Genomic DNA, 20,541 nt, shown 5'->3' on the forward strand with positions numbered 1-20,541 from the left:
ATTTATTTAGAGTTTGAATTGCTAGCTTTTTTTCTTTCTCCACTTCATTGAGATTTGCTTTCTTTGTCATAAAAAGCAAGAAATTTTAACAGGAACATGTGAACTGAAAATATTTTCCAACTAATAAAAATCGTTTCAAACTGCAAAACGTAACGCATGCCGCCCAGAAGTTTAATGCTCTGGCATCCTCACCCTCTCCACCTCCCCCCAAACAAACACACACAAATAAACAAACAAACACACACAAACACACACAAATAAACACACACAAAAATAACATAGCTGTTAAACGAATTTGACTATTTCTTTTTTAAGAACTTTAAAACTTCTCAGAATACTTTCGTTTTTCAACGCATATTTTACATTTCTGTAAAATTGTTGATAAATAAATATATTTTCTTTGTTTGTGTTTTCTCATGGACCTTTTATGTAATATTGTCATGCCGTCCTTTGTATTCCTTTATTATTATTATTATTATTATTGTTATTATTATTGTTGTTGTTGTCGTCGTCGCTATTATTATTGTCGTTAATCGCTTAGCAACCGGTATCTCGCTTTACTTCTTGTGGATGCAAGCGGTGCTTCATCAATTTTCAACTTATGTTGCATACCTGAGTGTATATACTTTGTACGGTGTGTATATTTTGTGTATGCAGGTTTATATAATACGACATGTATATTCTACATGTGTGCGCGTCACATGCTAAAGTTCTTAGAACATTAAAATACAATCAAGGCAATCCATTGGAGGAACGAAAAAGTACCTTTTTCTTTTCTCAATATTAGCCGGAATTTCTCATGTCGTGGACTCGCACCTGGAATCAAATTAATACACACAAAAAAGATGTGATGGGGTTTATATTTTCGCCATTTTATTTCGATTCTTCCAAACGGGAAAACCTCTTCGCATGTGGTCAGCTGTTTTCTTCTTTGTGTTAAAGACCATTGCGTCTTTTCCTTTCCCGTGTTCTTAACTCTCAAATTCAACCAACTAGACTCGCAACTCGTAACTCGGAGCTGAGGAATTAACTCTTGACTAACTAGAAACGCATGTGCATCCTCTATTTATATTAAGGAGTATGTGTGAGGTGGTAACATCCCGTGAACTAGTTCGCACTCCAAAATGCACCCCCTGACTTATGGCGTTTGTCAATATTTCAGTGCAGTGCACCCCCTGAGCCGGCGATATCAAATTTGATTTATGCCACTGGTAACCTTTTTTTGACCCCTTTGCACTCACCTTTACACAAACAAGTTGGGTTCAACTCGTATCTCGTTAGCCGCGTTATTTACATGCAATACTTATTCAGAGAAATACATTTCTTTATTAATTCAAATGAGTGTACGTGTTGAGTTATGTGTGTCAAAACTATTTTAGGCATTTTCATTTCGGGCGCCAAAGGGTAAACTTTGTCACAACATGTCTTCCAATGTTTCACAGGCAGGTACTAAATCATCAGTATCTATTCCGGACAATCTGTGCAGAAACTCCCTCGACAATATTCTAAGACACAAGTGAAAAGCAATAGCTTTAACAGTAAAACTTTTTTTCTTTTTTTTTTTTACAGGGGCATCACCACTCAAGGAAAAGTAATGTGGTAGTGTAGTAATCGTTAATGGTGTAAATTGGGTACAATTTGATCATTTATGGAGACAGTTCAACAAGAATTTGTTTACATTAGACTTGGAGGCTAGGAAGCAAGCCAATAGAAATGTGTTCCACAGGCGGGTAGTTCTATGAAATAAGCTTTGTTCGTGGAATCTGCATTTAGATTTAGGCACAAAAATTGGGGAAACTGTTGATAGTGGTTGTAGCTAGTAGAGTGATTTTGTGAAAGTTTGGCAAAAGGGAACCATCGATTGGAGTTCAAATGAGTACTTGCCGTGAAAATAACGACAGAGCTAAGACAGGCTGTAACTAAACATTCTGTTAATACAGAAATCTATGAGTGCAATACAATTATGCCCTTTTAAAAATAATTCCCACTCAGACAAAGTATTTTCTGGTAGGAATAGATTGAATTACATATTTTTATTCTTAACAACATGCTGCAACGATCAATCAAAAGAATTGACATTGCAGATTCAAACATTGAGTTTATAGGAAGAAAGATATCAATGACAAAAATTAAAAAAGAGACTGACTTTACTTTATATATTAGAAGATTGTAAATCTCTTCTTTGATTGCATTCATGATCCAAAAGGTTGAGAGACAAATTTTTATCATTGAAATTACTGTTGTGTGTATTTAATAATTATTTTAATAGAAAGTACTCCGACAAACTCTAAGCACTTGTGCTCCCACCCTGACGTAAATACCCCCGCCTAACTCGACAATAATCAAAATCCCACCCCTACACTTTAAAGATCTTTAGATGCCGAAAAGCCTTCTATTCAAATAGTTCCTTCTCTCGAATTACTAGACATTGGAATTCCTTCCCTGGTTCCTGCTTCTCTAACAGTACTGACATGCAGAAGTTCAAGTGTAATGCAAACAGACATCTTGCTGCTCAACTCCCTACATAGTATACCTATAAATTTTGACCCAAACAGTAGCCTTTCACGTCAAAATGGCACTAAATGGCACTGTACCATGTTTGGGGTGATAAAGCAGTAAAAAAAAAAAGGAAATCCATTTAATTTGTTCCCCTAGTTCAGAAACATCATCATCATCATCATCATCATCATCATCATCATCATCATCAAGTGTTTCATAGACTGACAACTTGGGTGCCTAAAGTTCGAATCCAGTTCATTCCACAAAAACACTTTTATTCAGAGACATGGACAACCTTCACATGGTTCGTCTTGTAAGTAGCGATATCCTTCTAGAAAGATATCAAAGCAATAAACGCCAACAGTAATGATTTTGTATGAAGCTCAACAGCAAAAACAACCATCATCATCATCAACGTCATCATCATCATTAACACCATAATCATCATCACCATCATCATTACTATCAATATCACCATCATTATCATTAGCACTATCATCACCATCACTATCATTACCATCATCATTATCACATTGTCATAATCATCATCATCACCATCATCATTATCATCGTCGTCATCATCATCACAACCACCATCATCATAATCATCATCACATTCATAAGCATCATCATGATCATGATCAGCATCATCATTATCATAACTATTATCATAATCGTTATTATTATCACAATCATCATCACCATTATCATCGGCTTAATGCCTTCTTTACATGCTGGTATGCGTTGAACCTTTTAGAAATTGAATTCCAAACTTACCTCCTCCATTTTCCTTGGCCTTCATCTGACGATCGACCCTGCTATCTCAACTGTTCTACATCTACAAACCCATGCATTCTCATCTGATGTGCTCGTGTAACAGAGCGCATATGGGTGTGTGTGAGAAGTTGAAGGATAGCTGGCTAGCGAAAATATTAGCAGCAGCAGTTAAAGCATGTATGCAAATTAGCAAGTGTGCACGAGCTTGCCTCACAATAAAAAAAGGGAAAAATACACCACATAGTTCAGTAAATAAATTGTGTTCAGGGCAAGATGGGCGTGTGACCATGAGGACGGGAAAGCGGTTGCATGAGGTGGCAAGGATAGAGACTTTTAAAAAGCACATGTGTGTACGAAAAGATTTTGCAAGATAATGAAATGCATTGATTTGGAAGAACCATGAATAAGTGCATTTAAAAAAGGTGCCAAGTCAGAATTTTAGTTTTTTTTTCCTTTTTGTATTTGTTTGTTCCTTTGCGACGGTGCCAAACGGCGTGTGGGTCTGAAAGATTTTAAATGTAACGATACAATTAAAGTGTAACGACCACATTACACTCCCACTCTAAAAGTAACGCTGTAACTACATGTTCAGTTAATAGAGAAAAATACAAAAAATTTGAAAACTCTTTGAACATACCGAAATGGTTCGTTGAACCACCAAGGGTTCAGAATCGACTCCATGATTTCGACGGGCAAAACACCTTCGCCTTCCAAATTTGCTTTGATGGATTCTTCCTCTTCAGTCAGTTCTCCATAGTCACTTCCGCTATCACTGACACTCTACAAATCAAATGTAATGCAGAAAAGGACAATCACATGATAAAACTGTTCTGGAATAGCTGACCCCCCCACCCTCACCCACACACACACACACACGCACACAAAAAAATGGACTGGTCTAAGTTCATTCAAACAGCACTCGTTTATATTCAGAAAGTACTAATAAAAGATTCACTAAAGAGTAAGTGACCCTACCGAGGAGGTAACCCCTACAAGAACCAGTAAAAAGTAGGTTACCCTTATAAAATTCAATAAAGGAGCGGTAACTCTTACAAAACTTAGTAAAGGGGAGGTAACCCTTACATAGCCCAGTAAAGAAGAGATAACTCTTATATAGCTCGATAAAAGAAAGGTAACTTTTACGAGGTGCCTTCAATAAGTTTCCAGACTTTTTTATATGGACGCATTTATTGATAGCACACATGAAACTCTAGTCCCTTCCAAAGTAATCTCCTCCGGCTGCAATGCACTTGTTTGTACCATGGAAGTCCTCTTGTGTGAGCGTGTTAATGACTCTCATCACAGCCTCTTTCATCTCCTCAATTGTCTCATAATGTCAGCCTCTAAGTTTTTCCTTGAGCTTAGGGAATAACCAAAATTCACATGGAGCAAAGTCTGGACCATAGGGAGGGTGAGGAATTGTCTTGATGCCCATCTTGGTCAAATAATCTGTGACAAGGATGGAGTTGTGGACTGGTGCATTGTCCTGGTGGAAATGCCACTGACCTGATTTGAAGAATGCTGGCGTCTTCTGATAGAATCTCTTTCTGAACCCCCTTAAAACCTCAACATAGTATTCCTTGTTGACTGTCTGTCCACTGAGAACCCAGTGCATGTAGATCATTCCTTGCTATCAAAAAAAGGGATCATCATAAGTTTCTGGATGGATTTACTCTGGATGGCCTTCTTGAGTCTGGGAGAGCCAGCATGCTTCTACTGGGAACTCTGTCTCTTGCATAACAGTAGATATGAGTCATAACAGTAGATCCAGCTTTCATCACAGGTCACTCACCAGAGCAACCATCTCTCTGTCGTCATGACAACGTCTTTCTTTCTGATCTTCTCTGAGCACCCATGGAACAAACTTTATGCAAATCTTCCACATCTTCAATCCCTCAAAAATAATTGTGTGTACAGTTCCCACACTGACATCAAACTGTGCACTTATTGTCTCTACACAACGATTCTTATCCATGAAATTCTTTATTTGGCCAATCAACTCTGGTGTTCTGACTTCCTTACTCCTCCCATACCTCTCATTATCCCTCACAGACTCCCAACCTTCCTTGAATTTCTTATGTCACTCAAAAATTGATGCTCGATTCATGTAAGATGGTCCAAAATCAGTCTGAAGCATTCCATACGTTTCTGTGGCATTTTTTCCAAGTTTAAAGCAGAATTTTATTGCATATCGTTCTTCTAAAGTGTCTTCACATCTAGATTGCTTTTTGAAATTCACCAGCTGTGACAATCGGGCTTTAGTAGGGTGTATTCCAATTTCTGCTGTAGCTGTTCATTTGAACCTAAAATCATAAAAATTGGTCAGTTATTTCATAAGAAGTATAGCAATAACGTCCTTCATTTGCAAAGATTTACAACAATTTTAAATGCCTGTACAAAAATAGTCTGGAAGGTTTTCAATATCAATGTCAGTATTACTAAAACTCAACTTTATAAATGTACGTGAGCAAACCCGGCCTATTTTGTATTCGTTTTTTCATAAATCATTTTGGGTTTTCTGGGGGTTTTTTTTACACAAGAATCACCACTTATCAAGGCCCAGTGGCCACTCGAGGATAAGAGTTAATAGGTATACATTAGTCAATGTGATTATAGCGTAGTAAACATAAGTAGTGGGAATTTTGTAAACTGGATTACTTAGGGGGACGGTTCATCAAGAACTTGTTTACTTGTTTGACTTGAAGACAACCATATTGTAGTCAGCTGGAAAGCAGGCAATCGGAAGATAATTCCACAGGCGTGCAGTTCTAAAAAAGAAGCTTTGTTCATGGAATCTACGTTTAGGTTTAGGCACAGATAAAGAGTGTGGGAAATTATTGATAGTGGTTTCAGTTAGATGAGTGCTTTTTGTGAAAGTCAGGCCAGGGGGGGGACCATAGATTGGAGCTCAGACGAGCACTTGCCATGAAAATAACGATAAAGCAGAGACAGGGTCGCGATGTCTCTTTTGTGGGAAAGAGGTTTCAAGGAAGAGAAAAATGCATCCCCCACTAAGCTACGAAGTCTATTTTGAACTCTGTCAAGGCAGGATAAGCTGCTTCTAGCAGCTCCTACCCAGATGTGGCAACAGTACTCCATCGTTGGACACATTTGGCTCTTATACATGTAAAGAATTGCATTAGCAGGTAGATATCTACTGGAACGGTAAAACGATCCCATCATTTGCCCAGAAGTTTGTCAAAGCATGGAACCTCTGCAAGATGAGAGCCATTCATTTGAATTGATGCCAGAGGGGGATCAGAGCGTTGATGATGGAAGGATGGAAGTTTGGTCTTAGATGCATTAAAATCAACCAGCCACCTCTTTCCCCATTGCACCACGTGCTCAAGATCAGAGAAGAGAGAATCAGAAAGAACTTGGTCGTTTACGGCCTTTGAAGTGTTACTATAAAAGGTAGTGTCATCAGCATAAATGATCTAAGAATGTGATTTGGGTCATCATTGATGTAGATCAGGAAGAGAGTTGAGCCCAGAATTGACCCCCGAGGGACTTCAGCATTAATACTTTGAGCTTCGGATTTCAGCCCATCAACCATTACTCTTATGACATTTATGCCATACACTATTAAACGCCTTTGATATGTCAAGGGAAATTGCCCTAGAAAGGAAGCTTCTGTTGAGAGATTTGCTAATCCTATGAGATATAACTGTTAGCACATCTGCTGTAGATCTAGCGGAACAGAAACCATATCACCGTGAAGGTTATTTTTGCTTGATGGATAATGTGAGTTTTAAAGACACACTTAAATGATCTGAGGATGTGACTTGGGAGATCATTGGTATAAATCAAAAAGAGAGTTGGGCCCAGAATGGACCCCTGAGGAAGTCCAGCATTTATGTGCTTCTGATTTTTACCCATCAACCACTACTCTTATGAAATTATTTGAATAAAATTGATTTATATTTTATTTTTAATCGTAAACTTTGTGATTCTTTTCCTTCATTTCAAAACACGAACATCAAGATGAATGCAGACGCAATGACTCTACGGCAAAATGGCGATCTCAACATTCTTCTCACCAAGATCTAACTGTACACTTCTATTGAAAGATGTCGACAATAATACATAGATCAAACCCGAACAGACCAACAAATTGATTTGAGAAATTAAAATGAAAATATCGAAATATTACCAAAGTTTCAGAATCGGTGTTATCATCTTCGTTGTCAGAACTGCAAAAATAAAAAATACAAAATAATTAAAAAACAGAAATTATAATTTTATATACAAAACTCACTATGTGTGTGTGTGTCTGTTTGTCTCCATTTTTCAAACTGCCTCTTCTCTGAGACACAAGGTCACAGATCAACAGGAGGTGGGTCAGAATCGAAACCAAAACATTTAGCGTCCTAGTATTAGTCATAATCGTTTGAGCTATCGTCAGACGGACAAAAAATAGCTAAAGATGAACCGACTTTATATTTGCACATGTGTAAAAGAGCATTTTTGTCAACTTACGCCTGCCAAGTTCTATTTTTTTATTCTTGACTCCTTAGCAGCTATTTTTACCAGCTAAAAACCAAATCGAATTTGTTCCTCAGGTCCAAATCCCCTTTATATGAAGTTTCAAGTCTGTAGACCAAAAATTGACAGAGCAGTTTGATAAAGACCATTCCTCACACAGTAGACAAACAGATACATTAAATTATATATATATATATATATATATATATATATATATATATATATATATATATATATATATATATATATATATATATATATATATATATATATATATATGCATGTACGTAGATTACTGTTTTAAAACTAAATGAATAAATAAAAATATTATTTGTTTACGTCCAAAATAAAAAATGGGCAATTTCTAAAAAAAAACATCCGATCTTCCAGGTGAAGACGGTAACCTCAATATCGTTTAAAAAAATAATAAAAAAAAACTACGTAAATATATAAACGATAAAAACTAAACAGTAAATCGTCTATGGTATCATAGCGTAATGGATAAGACGCTGGACTGGATACATAAGGTCCAGGGTTCGAGTCCTAATAACAGTCAAGCTATGCTGAAGAGGGGTAGGGCCACGAAACATGCATGTACGTAGATTACTTTTTCAAAAATAAATAAATAAATATATATATATATATATATATATATATATATATATATATATAAGAGGTGGGTGTAGTTTGCTTGAAGCATTGTATAGTATGTAGTTAAATAGAATTGTAGAAGGCGGTACAATGCAGAAGTAACGGAAAGACACAGGCTGAAGCAGGTGAGAAATTTATTAATACAACTTATAAATACATGTGTACATATTCATATTTCATATACGCAGTATATTTATGTTTGCACAGTGGTTACCTGGGAAAGTCGGTCTGGTGGTATGTCCGTGTAATATAATATTTCAAGAAAGATCTCTTCGTCAGATATTTACTTGACTTTTACAACAGCACGTTTGTCAAAGTCAAGTAAATATCTGACGAAGAGGTCTTTCTCGAAATATTATATTACACGGCCATACCACCAGACCGACTTTCCCAGGTAACCACTGTGCAAACATAAATATACTGCGTATATGAAATATGAATATGTACACATGTATTTATAAGTTGTATTAATAAATTTCTCACCTGCTTCAGCCTGTGTCTTTCCGTTACTTCTGCATTGTACCGCCTTCTACAATTCTATTTAACTATATATATATATATATATATATATATATATAAAATAGTAGCGTTCGTGTGTGTGTGTGTGTGTACAACTCTCCTTCAACTGAACCGATCATGACCTAACCCGACATGATGATGGTCCCCCACCTTGGGATAGTGCACACCATTTTTCAAGGTTCATAGCCTATGTATATATACTCTCCTAAAGCCCACACCATCGGACCGATCATGATTAAACCTGACATGATGATGGTCTCCAACCTCGACCTAGAGATAGTGTACACCATTTTTCAAGGTCAAGGTTAAATTTTAAGATCAGGGCTTTGCTGTACACTCGGAAATTCATCATCAAGACCAAATATCAGCTGACTTGATGTTATAAACAAAGACAGACGTAATTTGATGAATGAAATAATCATTACTTATTTATTTTGCGAATTAGTCCACTGGGCAAATTATTCCTCATAAAATATAATAATCAATAGGCGATTAATTCTATAATAATACATATGCAATCTGCATAAATTAAAATAGCATGTTTAAGCACATTGTACGACTAGGCAACGCCAGGCGCTCAGCTAGTATATATGTATATACGTTAGTTATATAAATGCGACTATATAACAAGTGAAGCTTCTCATGAACATTAAATCTTTACATATATATATATATATTTTATTTTTTCTTTAAATATAATTATCTACTGACACGTGTTTCGTCGTCCATGACTCATCAGAATGGCTGAATCTAGCGAGATTCAAAATCGGCACCTCATGATAAGAAGCCTAAACCTCTACCACTCGGCTAACCTCGCCTGACTACTAAATGTATCACTTTTACGTAGATGTTTTTATTTGGTTTTGTTAGCGATACTTTCTTGAATTAATTCAAGTATTTATACGAAAGTGCATTTTTACCTAAATGCTTGTTGGGAATAATTTTCCCATTGACCAATCTGGTACCCCCTTTAATGGGGAGCAGCATATATATTATTTTTTTTTAAATATATATATATACTTGTTTTTGTTTCGATTTTTTTTAATTCTATAATATGAAGCTTCATAATTTATGCATTCATTCTTTTTGCAAACTATTATCCTCATCTTCATAGTTGTAGTTGTTTCGCCACATTTCGCCCAACTCATCCTCTGGCCTTCTTCAAGTGATTAACCATGATGGAATTGGAATGCTGAGTCTTGTAATTGTATCCCCAGTAATTACTGCCTTCCATAGTTGTCGTCTCCCAAGTGAGCATTCTCCGAAGATAGCAGTTTCAATCCTACTGAAGCAGGCCAGTTGGTCAAAGCATGATAAGACAACAACTATGACGATACAGTTACAAGACTCGGCATTCTTATTCGGTTGCAATTAATCACCTGAAGAAGGCCAGAGGAATAGTTGGCCGAAACATGTTGAAACAATAACAACAACTATGAAGAATAACAAAAAGAATGAATACAGAAATCACCAGCTCATTCCTCGATAAGAGAAAATCTAGGTTGTCTTCGACGATCGTATGTCTAAGCAACACGATGTTAATACAGGTGACCATTATTATTCCTGATATTCATAAATGACGGCACAGTTAAAATTGTGCATAAGATGGACATATTTGCTGATGACACCATGATTTTTTTTACCCAAACAAGCAGTGCATGCATGGTCCCACTCTGTTGCTGCATGTGAGATGACGCCACAAAAAATAGTGAAGAAATGATGAATATGAGAAGTGTGAAGGGCCAACGTTGCCTTCACATTTTTGCCAAGTTTCAGAAAAATCTAATGGATGGGCAAAAGTTATGGGGTAAAAAGTGTCATTTTTTTGCAAATTTGGGGCATTTGTGACCCCTTTTGAGCTCCCGGGAATGCCGAATCCCAGTGAAAATAGACAAACAGTGCAGTTTCACGCCTTAAGACATGTATATTTGAATTCAGCACCATGGAAACTACTATATAGACATACTATTATGGGGTTAAATGGTAATAAACGAAAGCAACACAGGATTTGTAGGAACGAAACATGTATTCACATAAATTACAGGCAAAGTGAGTTGAGTATATCCATTCCTCAACAGTAGGACGTTTGCATGTCCAGCTTGGTCATGTGCCAATCTCAGACTGCCGGGCACCGGTCTCGTTACCGGAAGTGACGTCATCAATGGAAGTGACGTCATGAGATAGTCCATTAATACCATGGAGGAGCGTCTCCAACACATACATATCAAGAGCTCCAAAAAATCATGTTTTTTTAACCCTAAAAGCCCCAGAGGGATGCAAACCAGAATTTTGCTAGGGTCACTCATACTGAATTTATATTAAGAACAATGGCCTCCACCTTTTGGCCAAGTTTCAGAAAAATCTAATGGATGGATCAAACGCTATAAGAGCAAAAAGTGTCATTTTGGGCCATTTTGGGGCATTTTTTACCTCTTTTCAGCCCCTGGGGATGCCGAATCCCAGTGTAAATGGATAACGGTGCAGTTTCAGGCCTTAACACATGTATATTTGAGTTGACCACCGTGAAAAACCACTACATAGTCAGACATATCAAGTTTTTGTTGAGAAATATGAAAAAAGAGCCACAAAAAGGAGCGTTTTTAGCACTGAAAATCCCTGGGGACGTGAACCAGAATTTTTGCAAAAAAATGTTTTTGACTGTGCACATCTATTTAATGTAATACAATTTGTGGCAAAATTTTAGGAAAAACTAATGGACGGTTATCTGGTAATCGTCCAGAATAACGGACACACTGACGCACAAACGTACAGATGCACAGACGCACACATGGACGCCACTGGAAACATAGGTGCCTCCCCAATAAATCGGGGGATCAACAAGGCATATTTCTACTTCAAATGTAAAGAGTTCTATTTGGAATCATGTCTAAAAAAGAGAGTTGAGCAGTGAGATGTTTGTTTACATTACATTTAAATGTCTGCAGGTTAGTACTGAGACTCTCTTTTGAAGCTGTTCTAAGATTGCGATACTTATTCTGGCAATGCATCCTGATAGCAATTGGATTGTTTGCTGAGTAGCACTAACACGACTACTTTGCCACCTGCCCACACACACGTAGTGATAAGAGGTTGGATTTAGGGGAGGGTGTCACTGCATACAAATATTTGCCATTTAAAATTACATTTTTTTTTTGTTGTTTTGGATTTTTAGATTATTGTTCTCATCTTGGATGTTATTTTCGCAACTTCCTTTAAACGTATTTTGTCAAACTCGTGAATCTGTATTTCAAACAAAACATACATAAGGTAGTCTGTCCTTGTTCTGTCATAACCAAGTAAAAAAATCTTAAGTAACTCATAATTGTATTCTTGGTATCGTCTTCACTTAGGATTGAACCTTCAAACTCCAAAAGATTGTCATTTAGAACTGATTAACTTAGCACTTTTATCCGTTGTTCCACATAATACTGAATATTCTATATAAGACAGAAATATTTTTTAGATGACGATTGAAAGTTTGTATTTGGACTAATGCTCTCACAACGTTTTGGCCGATGTAACCTCCAACTGTCATCTGATGCATCTTGTTAAACAGAATTCCGAATGGATCATTTTATTTAATCTACGAGAAGTAGCTCTCTCTCATTCTGTCAGCCATGACCAAGTAGAAATATTAAATAATTTGTATTGTATTCTTAGTATCGATCGCAACGAGGATTGAACTGTTGGATATGGAAACGTGGCAATGCCGAGGAAAGCAGACGTACGCACACACGCACATTCCAGATGGATTTTGATCTACATTCTTGTATCCCATTAAATAACCGGAATTGTAATTATCACGAAAACAAAGAAATCTTTACATTCCTGGTCAGAAGTTATGAATTACGCAATGCAAAATAAAAAAAGAATTTAATATCTTAATATTTACATTTGCAGGAATATCGATTGATGTCTATAATGTTACATACTGGGTGTTATTAAAGAGATGGTGTATATATTCGTTATTCGTATTAGAGAGAGAGTCTTAGAGTGTTCATGTTGTTGTGCAGATATACCGTGTATATATAAAGAGAGAGACAGTTCTGTATATATAAAGAGACAGGGACATTTTATAGCAGACAGGTAACTCACTTTGGATGAGGGGAGATACTGATATATAGATAGATAGACCGAGAGATTGATAGTGAGGAGATTGACATTTATACGTTAGACAGTTCGTGTTTCTATAACATTGACACATATATTTCTTTACCTATTTTCGAGATGATGATTTTCACAAAGTTCTCATAATATAAATTGACAATACCTTTTCTGTTGAATAACATAACACGAACACGCAGATACAAAAAGATGGTGATGTTCGTTTATTCCATACAACCGGTCAATGGCTTTGCATCAAGGAATTCAAAGTCTTTCCATGATTTTCTTCTTCTAACCTTCGCTTCCAAGGTTCGATGTCAGCTCTGTCTCTCACTCACTGACTTCTCTCTTCTCTCCTGACTGACTGACTGACTTACTGACCTAAAGCTCTCTATATTGAGAACTCATGACGTCACTGCATGACTAAACACGTGCATCTCGATCCCGTGGTCCGACATGCATTGTTCCTCACATTTCTACAAAGCCGACTCTCTAACCTAATTTTTGATTAACCCACTTTACAAACATTTTCCATTGTTCGTTTTTAAATTCCTTTTTTTAATTTCATTTTTTAACAGAAACAAAATTACATCATTACATTCCTTGTTCAATAAACAGATTTCTAACTTTTTTATGTGAACGAAACAATGGTAATTCTACATTCCATTTTCAATAACATTCTGTATTTATTTTAACTTATGATCGGAATTCTCAATTCCAATCCTAGCTTCGCAGGTTCAAATCCTTGGCTATCCTATCTCATATTTACTCACTTACAAGAACAGGCGACTTGTTCTTGTAACAATAAAAGACAGGTAACATAAACAAAAAAAAGAGAGAAAAGATAAGACTCACAATCCAACACCAGGTGAAGATGAATGAGGGGGAAAAGCTGGACCAATTATGGCTTAAAGTCCCCAGAAAAAATTCAAGTCTACACTAGTTTCTTCTGGGTTGACTTCACACACTGGAAAAAAACAAACACCTCGCGTTTATCATCCATTTGTTTGCAGTGTTTGAAATCGACCCAGAAGAAACCAGTGTTGATCTGAATTCGTCGCTTTCATATTAGATTTCTTTCTGAGGTCTTTGAACAATAATTGATCCGAAAAACTAAACAAATCCATGGAGCTTGCCAAAAATCTGAAATTAATGTTTGACTAATCCTAACCTTAATTTTTTCATTAAAAAAAAGTCTTCAAAAAGTTGTTTGACTTAGAAAACATTTTCCCTAAAAAATATTCAAAAATATATTTAAAAAAAAGAAAAACGTTAAAAAAAAGGGAAGAAAGTGAAAATTTTCAACGAACTCATCGGATGACATTTCCGATCCAGCATCTCCATAATGTGGTCCAACTTTCGTCTTTGTTTTCTTCAAAATCAACTCCTGTAATCTCTCATGGAAACAGATATGGAATATCCCCAGTTTCCGTGCCAAGTAACGACCGTAGATTGTTTTGCCTGATCCATGAACACCAATGATACAAAGTCGGATGGCAGGTGGCTGAATAATAATGAGAAGAATGATTATAACAATAATAATTATAACAATAATAATTATAACAATAATGATTATAACAATAATAATTATAACAATAATAATTATAACAATAATGATTATAACAATAATTATAACAATAATGATTATAACAATAATGATTATAACAATAATAATTATAACAATAATAATTATAACAATAATGATTATAACAATAATAATTATAACAATAATAATTATAACAATAATAATTATAACAATAATAATTATAACAATAATAATTATAACAATAATAATAATGAAATGTAAGTTTATGTCTTTTTAAAAAAAACAAAAAAAAGTTAAATGTTACTTCGAATTTATTTCAGAAAGTAGTCTTTTTTTCGATATAAACATACAATTCTGCTTGTCAATTCAAATTTAATGAAAATCCTCTAAAAATGAATGCAAAAATAGCTAGACGGGCGACTAGCGAAATTTGTTACTTGGCGGAAAAAAGAGGAACTCTTCTTTATTCTTTTTGGCAAAGAAAGGCAGAATGTGTTCTTATGTGGGTATGCATATACATATATATACGCGCATATGTTTGTACTAGAAAGGACTGTTCCCCACCTCCTAACCCTTACCCTCTACTGACAAACGACCTGGCATTTAACTCAAGACAGGAGCCCATAGAGGGAAGGTATTAGTACACTCGTGACAGAAAACTCTTTTAAATAAACCAACGAAATGTGAGTTTATGTCTTTTTTTTTAAAAAAAAAAAAAGTTAAATGTTACTTCGAATTTATTTCAGAAAGCAGTTTTTGTTTCGATATAGATGTATAATTCTGTTTGTCAATTCAAATTTAATGAAAATCCTCTAAAAATGAATGCAAAAATATCAAGACAGGCGACAGGCGAATTATCTAGTTAAATGTAAGTTCGAATTTATAACAGAAACCAGACTTTTTACCGCTATTGACATAGAAATTTCCAAAGCGGCGGGGAAAATTGCCTTCCTCCTCTTTTCCCATACAACATTTCCAGCGGCTAAGCAGTATGGTGTAAGGTAGACCTATCTTCAAACGCCCTATTTCAGAGCATTACTTTTGAGTTTTACTAAGTAGAATACTTATCTATTTATTTTTTTTTTGTTGTTCATGTCCCATATGTATGTGTGATAGTGCACGATACCTCTTGTATACATGGAAGATATACACTATCCCTGCGTCAGAACCACAGGTAAAACAATTCTGGACTCGGTGTTGCCACAAACACCAAAACATGAAAAATGTCAATTACAAATAATCCAAACTGTGGGACCCATAAGAAAGATCTGGGTGTCAGGATCGGCAGGTGCTCCTTCGGTAGCCAGCATGGGGGACCCGGTCGTCCTCCTGCGAATGTCAGCCAACTTTCTAGTTTCAGAAACTCAAATAACATGGACGCTGAACAGGTAAGTATAACCTCTAATTTCAGGGAACAAAATGATACCGAACAAACACAGCACAGCCATGATAACCATCAAAATGAAAAAAAAAAAACGAAGAAAGAAATGGACAACAAAAGAGAATAGACTCGTAATGGAATGCTATTATAGAAGTCATCCTAAATACAGATATGGAGGTTATCGTAAACGAATGAAAGAACTATGGGGCCTATCCAGTGACTTCCATACGACAGAACAAAGAATTGTGGACCAAGCAAGACTGATACTCAAGAAAGGTTGGCTCTCTAAACTAGAACTAACAGAAATTCAGTGAAAAATAAATGATGAAACTGAACAAGAAGCATCCCCCAACGGAACCGCACGTAGAGCAACCCCACAAGTTGAAGCCTCACAAGTAAAAACATTAAAGGCCGAGGACCAACAAAGAACGAAGTCTACAAATGTGAAAACCGAGAACAATGAAACAGAACTAACAGAGAATGAAGCAAATAAAATAAATAAAATAATACAGCTGATGAACGAGGAAAATACAAAGCTCCTATCGTTAAGGAACCAAGAGCAGAAGAAATTAAAAACAGAAACAGAGAAGGTAAACAAACTCCTTCCACATATCCCAACAAACACAATCACAGACTTAAACAACCTGATTTACGCAGGCGCCAAAATGATAAGTATGAAACTAAAATCAGAAAAACAACCGGGGACAAGCGGACCGACAAAACCTGGTGGGAAATAAGACTAGAAACCCAAATACACAATCATAAAAAAGAAGCCAAAGTGATCAACAGGAAGAAAGCAATGTGGAGAAAACGGAATATTGGAAATGTAACTGACAGGGAGAGGCTAAACAAGAAACATGAAGAACTGGACCAAAAAATAAAAGCAAAAGAAGCGAGATTGAGACGATATAGATATAAATCTGTACAATGCAAACGAAACAGAACATTTGAAACTAATGAAAGTCAATTCTACCAAAATGTGAACGGAGGAAAAACAAAAAACAGAACAACCAAATCCGGCAGAGACAAAACTCTACTAGAGTAAAATATGGGAAGAGCGACGAGATCAAAATAGAAATGTCGAATGGCTGAAAGACATGAAAGAAGAGTTACAACAAATAGAAGGAACAGTGAATGAAATCAGCAAGTAAAGCCTAACGAAAACCATAGGAAAAATGGCAAACTGGAGAGCACCAGAGCACGACGGGATACATGCATACTGGTTCAAAAAATTCACAACCTTACATGAAAGGTTAGCCCAAAACCTGAGAAGATGTATACAGGAAGCAAATGTACCAGACTGGATGACAAAAGGTAGAACCACACTGCTACAGCAGGACACGGAGGAAGGAACCGTCCCTAGCAACTATAGGCCAATTACGTGCTTACCAGCTATGTGGAAGATACTGACAGCACAACTGAGGGAACAAATCTACCACTCCCTGAATAACCGTGAACTCATCCCCGCGGAGCAGAAAAGATGCCAAAAAGGAAAAAGAGGAACACATGACCTGTTATATATAGATCAAAAGATCCTAAAGGAGGTAAAAAGGAGGAGAAAGAACTTAGCCATGGCATGGATCGACTACAAAAAAAGCGTACAACAGGATCCCCCAAGCATAGATAATAGAATGCCTAAAATGTATAAAATACCAAGTGGGATAACCAACGTAATAGAAAATGCAATGAAAACATGGAGACTGGCACTGACAGCTGATGTATAACACATAACAGAAATTAACATACAAAGAGGCTTCTTCCAAGGAGACTCACTATCACCACTACTGTTCATCATAGCCATGATGCCCTTGAACAGTATTCTGAGAAAGTGCCAAGCCGGATACAAGTTCTCCAATACAGAGGAAAAAATGAACCACCTGATGTACGTGGATGATCTGAAACTTTTTGCAAGGACCGAAAAGGAGCTAGAGACACTAATTAACACTACTAGGATCTTCAGCCAAGATATCCAAATGGAATTTGGAATGGAAAAGTGCGCACAACTAGTTATAAGAAAGGGAAAACTGGAAACGACAGAAGGCATGGAATTACCCAACCAAACAGAAATGAGGGCACTAAGGGAAGAAGACAACTATAAATACCTGGGAATTCTGGAAGTGGACACCATCAGAGCAACAGAAATGAAAGAGAAAATTGGAAAGGAATATCTCAGGAGAACAAGAAAACTCCTGGAAACGAAATTATATAGCAGAAACCTAATAAAAGGTATAAATACATGGGCAGTATCACTAGTAAGATATTCAGAACCGTTTATAGGATGGACAAAAGAAGAACTGAGACAACTCAACCAGAAAACCAGGAAACTCATGACCATGCATAATGCACAACACCCAAAGGACGATATTGACAGACTCTACATGAAAAGGAAAGACGGCGGGAGAGGACTGATCTGTATAGAAGACTGTGTGAAGGACACGAAAAAAGAACTAGAAAAATACATAATGCAAAACACTGAAAGGATAATTATGGCAGCGAGAGACACTGAAAAAAAACAACAAAACAGAAAACAGAGAGACAAACGACAAAACGAGAAAAGAGAAATGGGAAGAGAAATAACTCCATGGAAGATTCATAAGAATGACAAATGATGAGAATAACGAAAACACCTGGACATGGATGCAAAAAGGACATATAAACCGAGAAACTGAATCTCTAATAACTGCAGCACAAGATAACTCGATAAGAAGCAACCATATCAAAGCAAGGATCGATAAAACACAAGAAAACAGCAAATGCAGACTATGTGGACAGAGAGATGAAACGATAAACCATATAGTAAGTGAATGCAGCAACCTGGCCCAAAAGGAATACAAAAACAGGCATGACCAAGTGGGGAGGGCGGTGCACTGGTAATTGTGCAAACGACTGCATTTTGAGCATACAGACAAATGGTACAAGCATAAATCTGCAGCAGAGAACCACAAAATCCTATGGGACATGGACATACAGACGAACAGATCCATCCAAGCAAGAAGACCAGATGTCGTAATAATTGACAAGAACAATTCCGAAAAACTTCAAAAAACGAATGTCAGAAATTGGAATCAGAGGAATAACTGCAAAAGTACAACGACTAACGATAATGAAAACGACTGAAATATTAAGGAAAACCCTTGAATGCGGAGAATAATACAAGAAGATAATATAACGAATAAGCGTTACAGGGAATGAAAAACACCAAAGCTGTATATTTACAAGTTTTACACCCCCATCATCCCCCCATTGTTTCATCACCGTCCCTCCCCCCAATAAAAAAGTGATACCAAAGAGCCGAGAAGGGTCAAGAAGAACTGAAAGACCGAGGAGCGAGCACTAGCCAGACCTCGGCTGGACAAGCGCAAAGAGAACTGGGACCTTGGGGAAGCTGAGTGCCACTCAAATTCCAGTATAAAGCAATGGCCACTACCAGCGAGAAATCAATGGTAAGGGGCTATTGCGATGATGCTATTCTTAATTATTACAATTAGAGTAGATGATTATATATATATATATATATATTTATTATTATTATTATTATTATTATTAATATTATTATTATTATTATTATTATTAATATTATTATTATTATTAATATTATTATTATTATTATTATTATTATTATTATTATTATTATTATTACCTATATATTAATACGATAGCGTGTGTGTTCTTTTGTGTGTCAAGCTTACATCCATGTCGTTTTATTCTTATGATTTTCTATTTCTTGTTATTATTTTTTTTTTATTGCTCTGCAACATCCAAACTCGGGATTCAAAACAAGAGCTTCTTGGACTACCGGTTTGTTGGCTGTCATGGTTCTTGCGAGCTACAATGTTGTTTGACTGTGGAAATAGCTCTATATAGAGTCTCACATTCTGATAGATTTATAACAGCGAAATAGTACTGTATGTGGATGACTATATATATATATAAATATATATATAAATATATATATATATATATACAAATACACCGCGAAAAACGGTCGAGTAGCTGAAACAATAATGTAACTAAACAGAAAAAAACGGTAATAAAAAATAAAACACATATTTGCTCCACAACAGTATTGAGCACTTTCTTCAGGTTTTTATTAATTACCATTCTTACTAAATATATATACATATAATATATATATATATATATATATATATATATATATATATATATATATATATATATATGTTGTGTAGTACATTAACAGGGACATATAATAACATAATAATGATTGTGATGACAATTCTCAATTCTGATGGGAGGACTCTGAAATATATTTGTAATGAATTTCAAACAAGTAACATATGCGTTTATTTTTCTAATATTGCGTTGTATTTGGCTCGGTGACGTCAGGAATTCAACTTGAATCTACATGGTCTAATCTTCTACCCTTCGCTTCTAAGGATTCTCCTCTCCAACTGACTATCTCTCATCAACTCGTGACTTTCAATTCTGTCCTACAACCCTTCTAACTCCCAACCCACAGATTCCTATATTGAGAAATCTCCTTTGTTTATAACGTCAGAAGTGTGGTTTTCAAACGTGACTAATTTTCATGTGACTTTACATATGTTTGTCCAAACAC

At 36.0% G+C, this 20,541-nt stretch overlaps 1 protein-coding gene across 2 annotated transcripts in view; it reads right to left on the minus strand.

Moving 5' to 3' along the window:
* Window positions 1–20,541, minus strand: part of LOC145287723 (adenylate kinase 9-like) — a 307,372-nt gene that overhangs the window by 101,640 nt on the left and 185,191 nt on the right. For both annotated transcript variants that reach the window (XM_080135474.1, XM_080135475.1), the window contains exons 22-24: window positions 14,346–14,539; window positions 7,430–7,469; window positions 3,914–4,056 (exon numbers count right to left, since the gene is read on the minus strand). In XM_080135474.1, the coding sequence (XP_079991600.1) occupies window positions 3,914–4,056; window positions 7,430–7,469; window positions 14,346–14,539 (377 nt within the window). The remainder of the gene's footprint in view (window positions 1–3,913; window positions 4,057–7,429; window positions 7,470–14,345; window positions 14,540–20,541) is intronic.

The sequence above is a fragment of the Euprymna scolopes genome, chromosome 11 (assembly GCF_053919585.1).
Source record: "Euprymna scolopes isolate OS-2025 chromosome 11, ASM5391958v1, whole genome shotgun sequence".
Classification (NCBI taxonomy): domain Eukaryota; kingdom Metazoa; phylum Mollusca; class Cephalopoda; order Sepiida; family Sepiolidae; genus Euprymna; species Euprymna scolopes.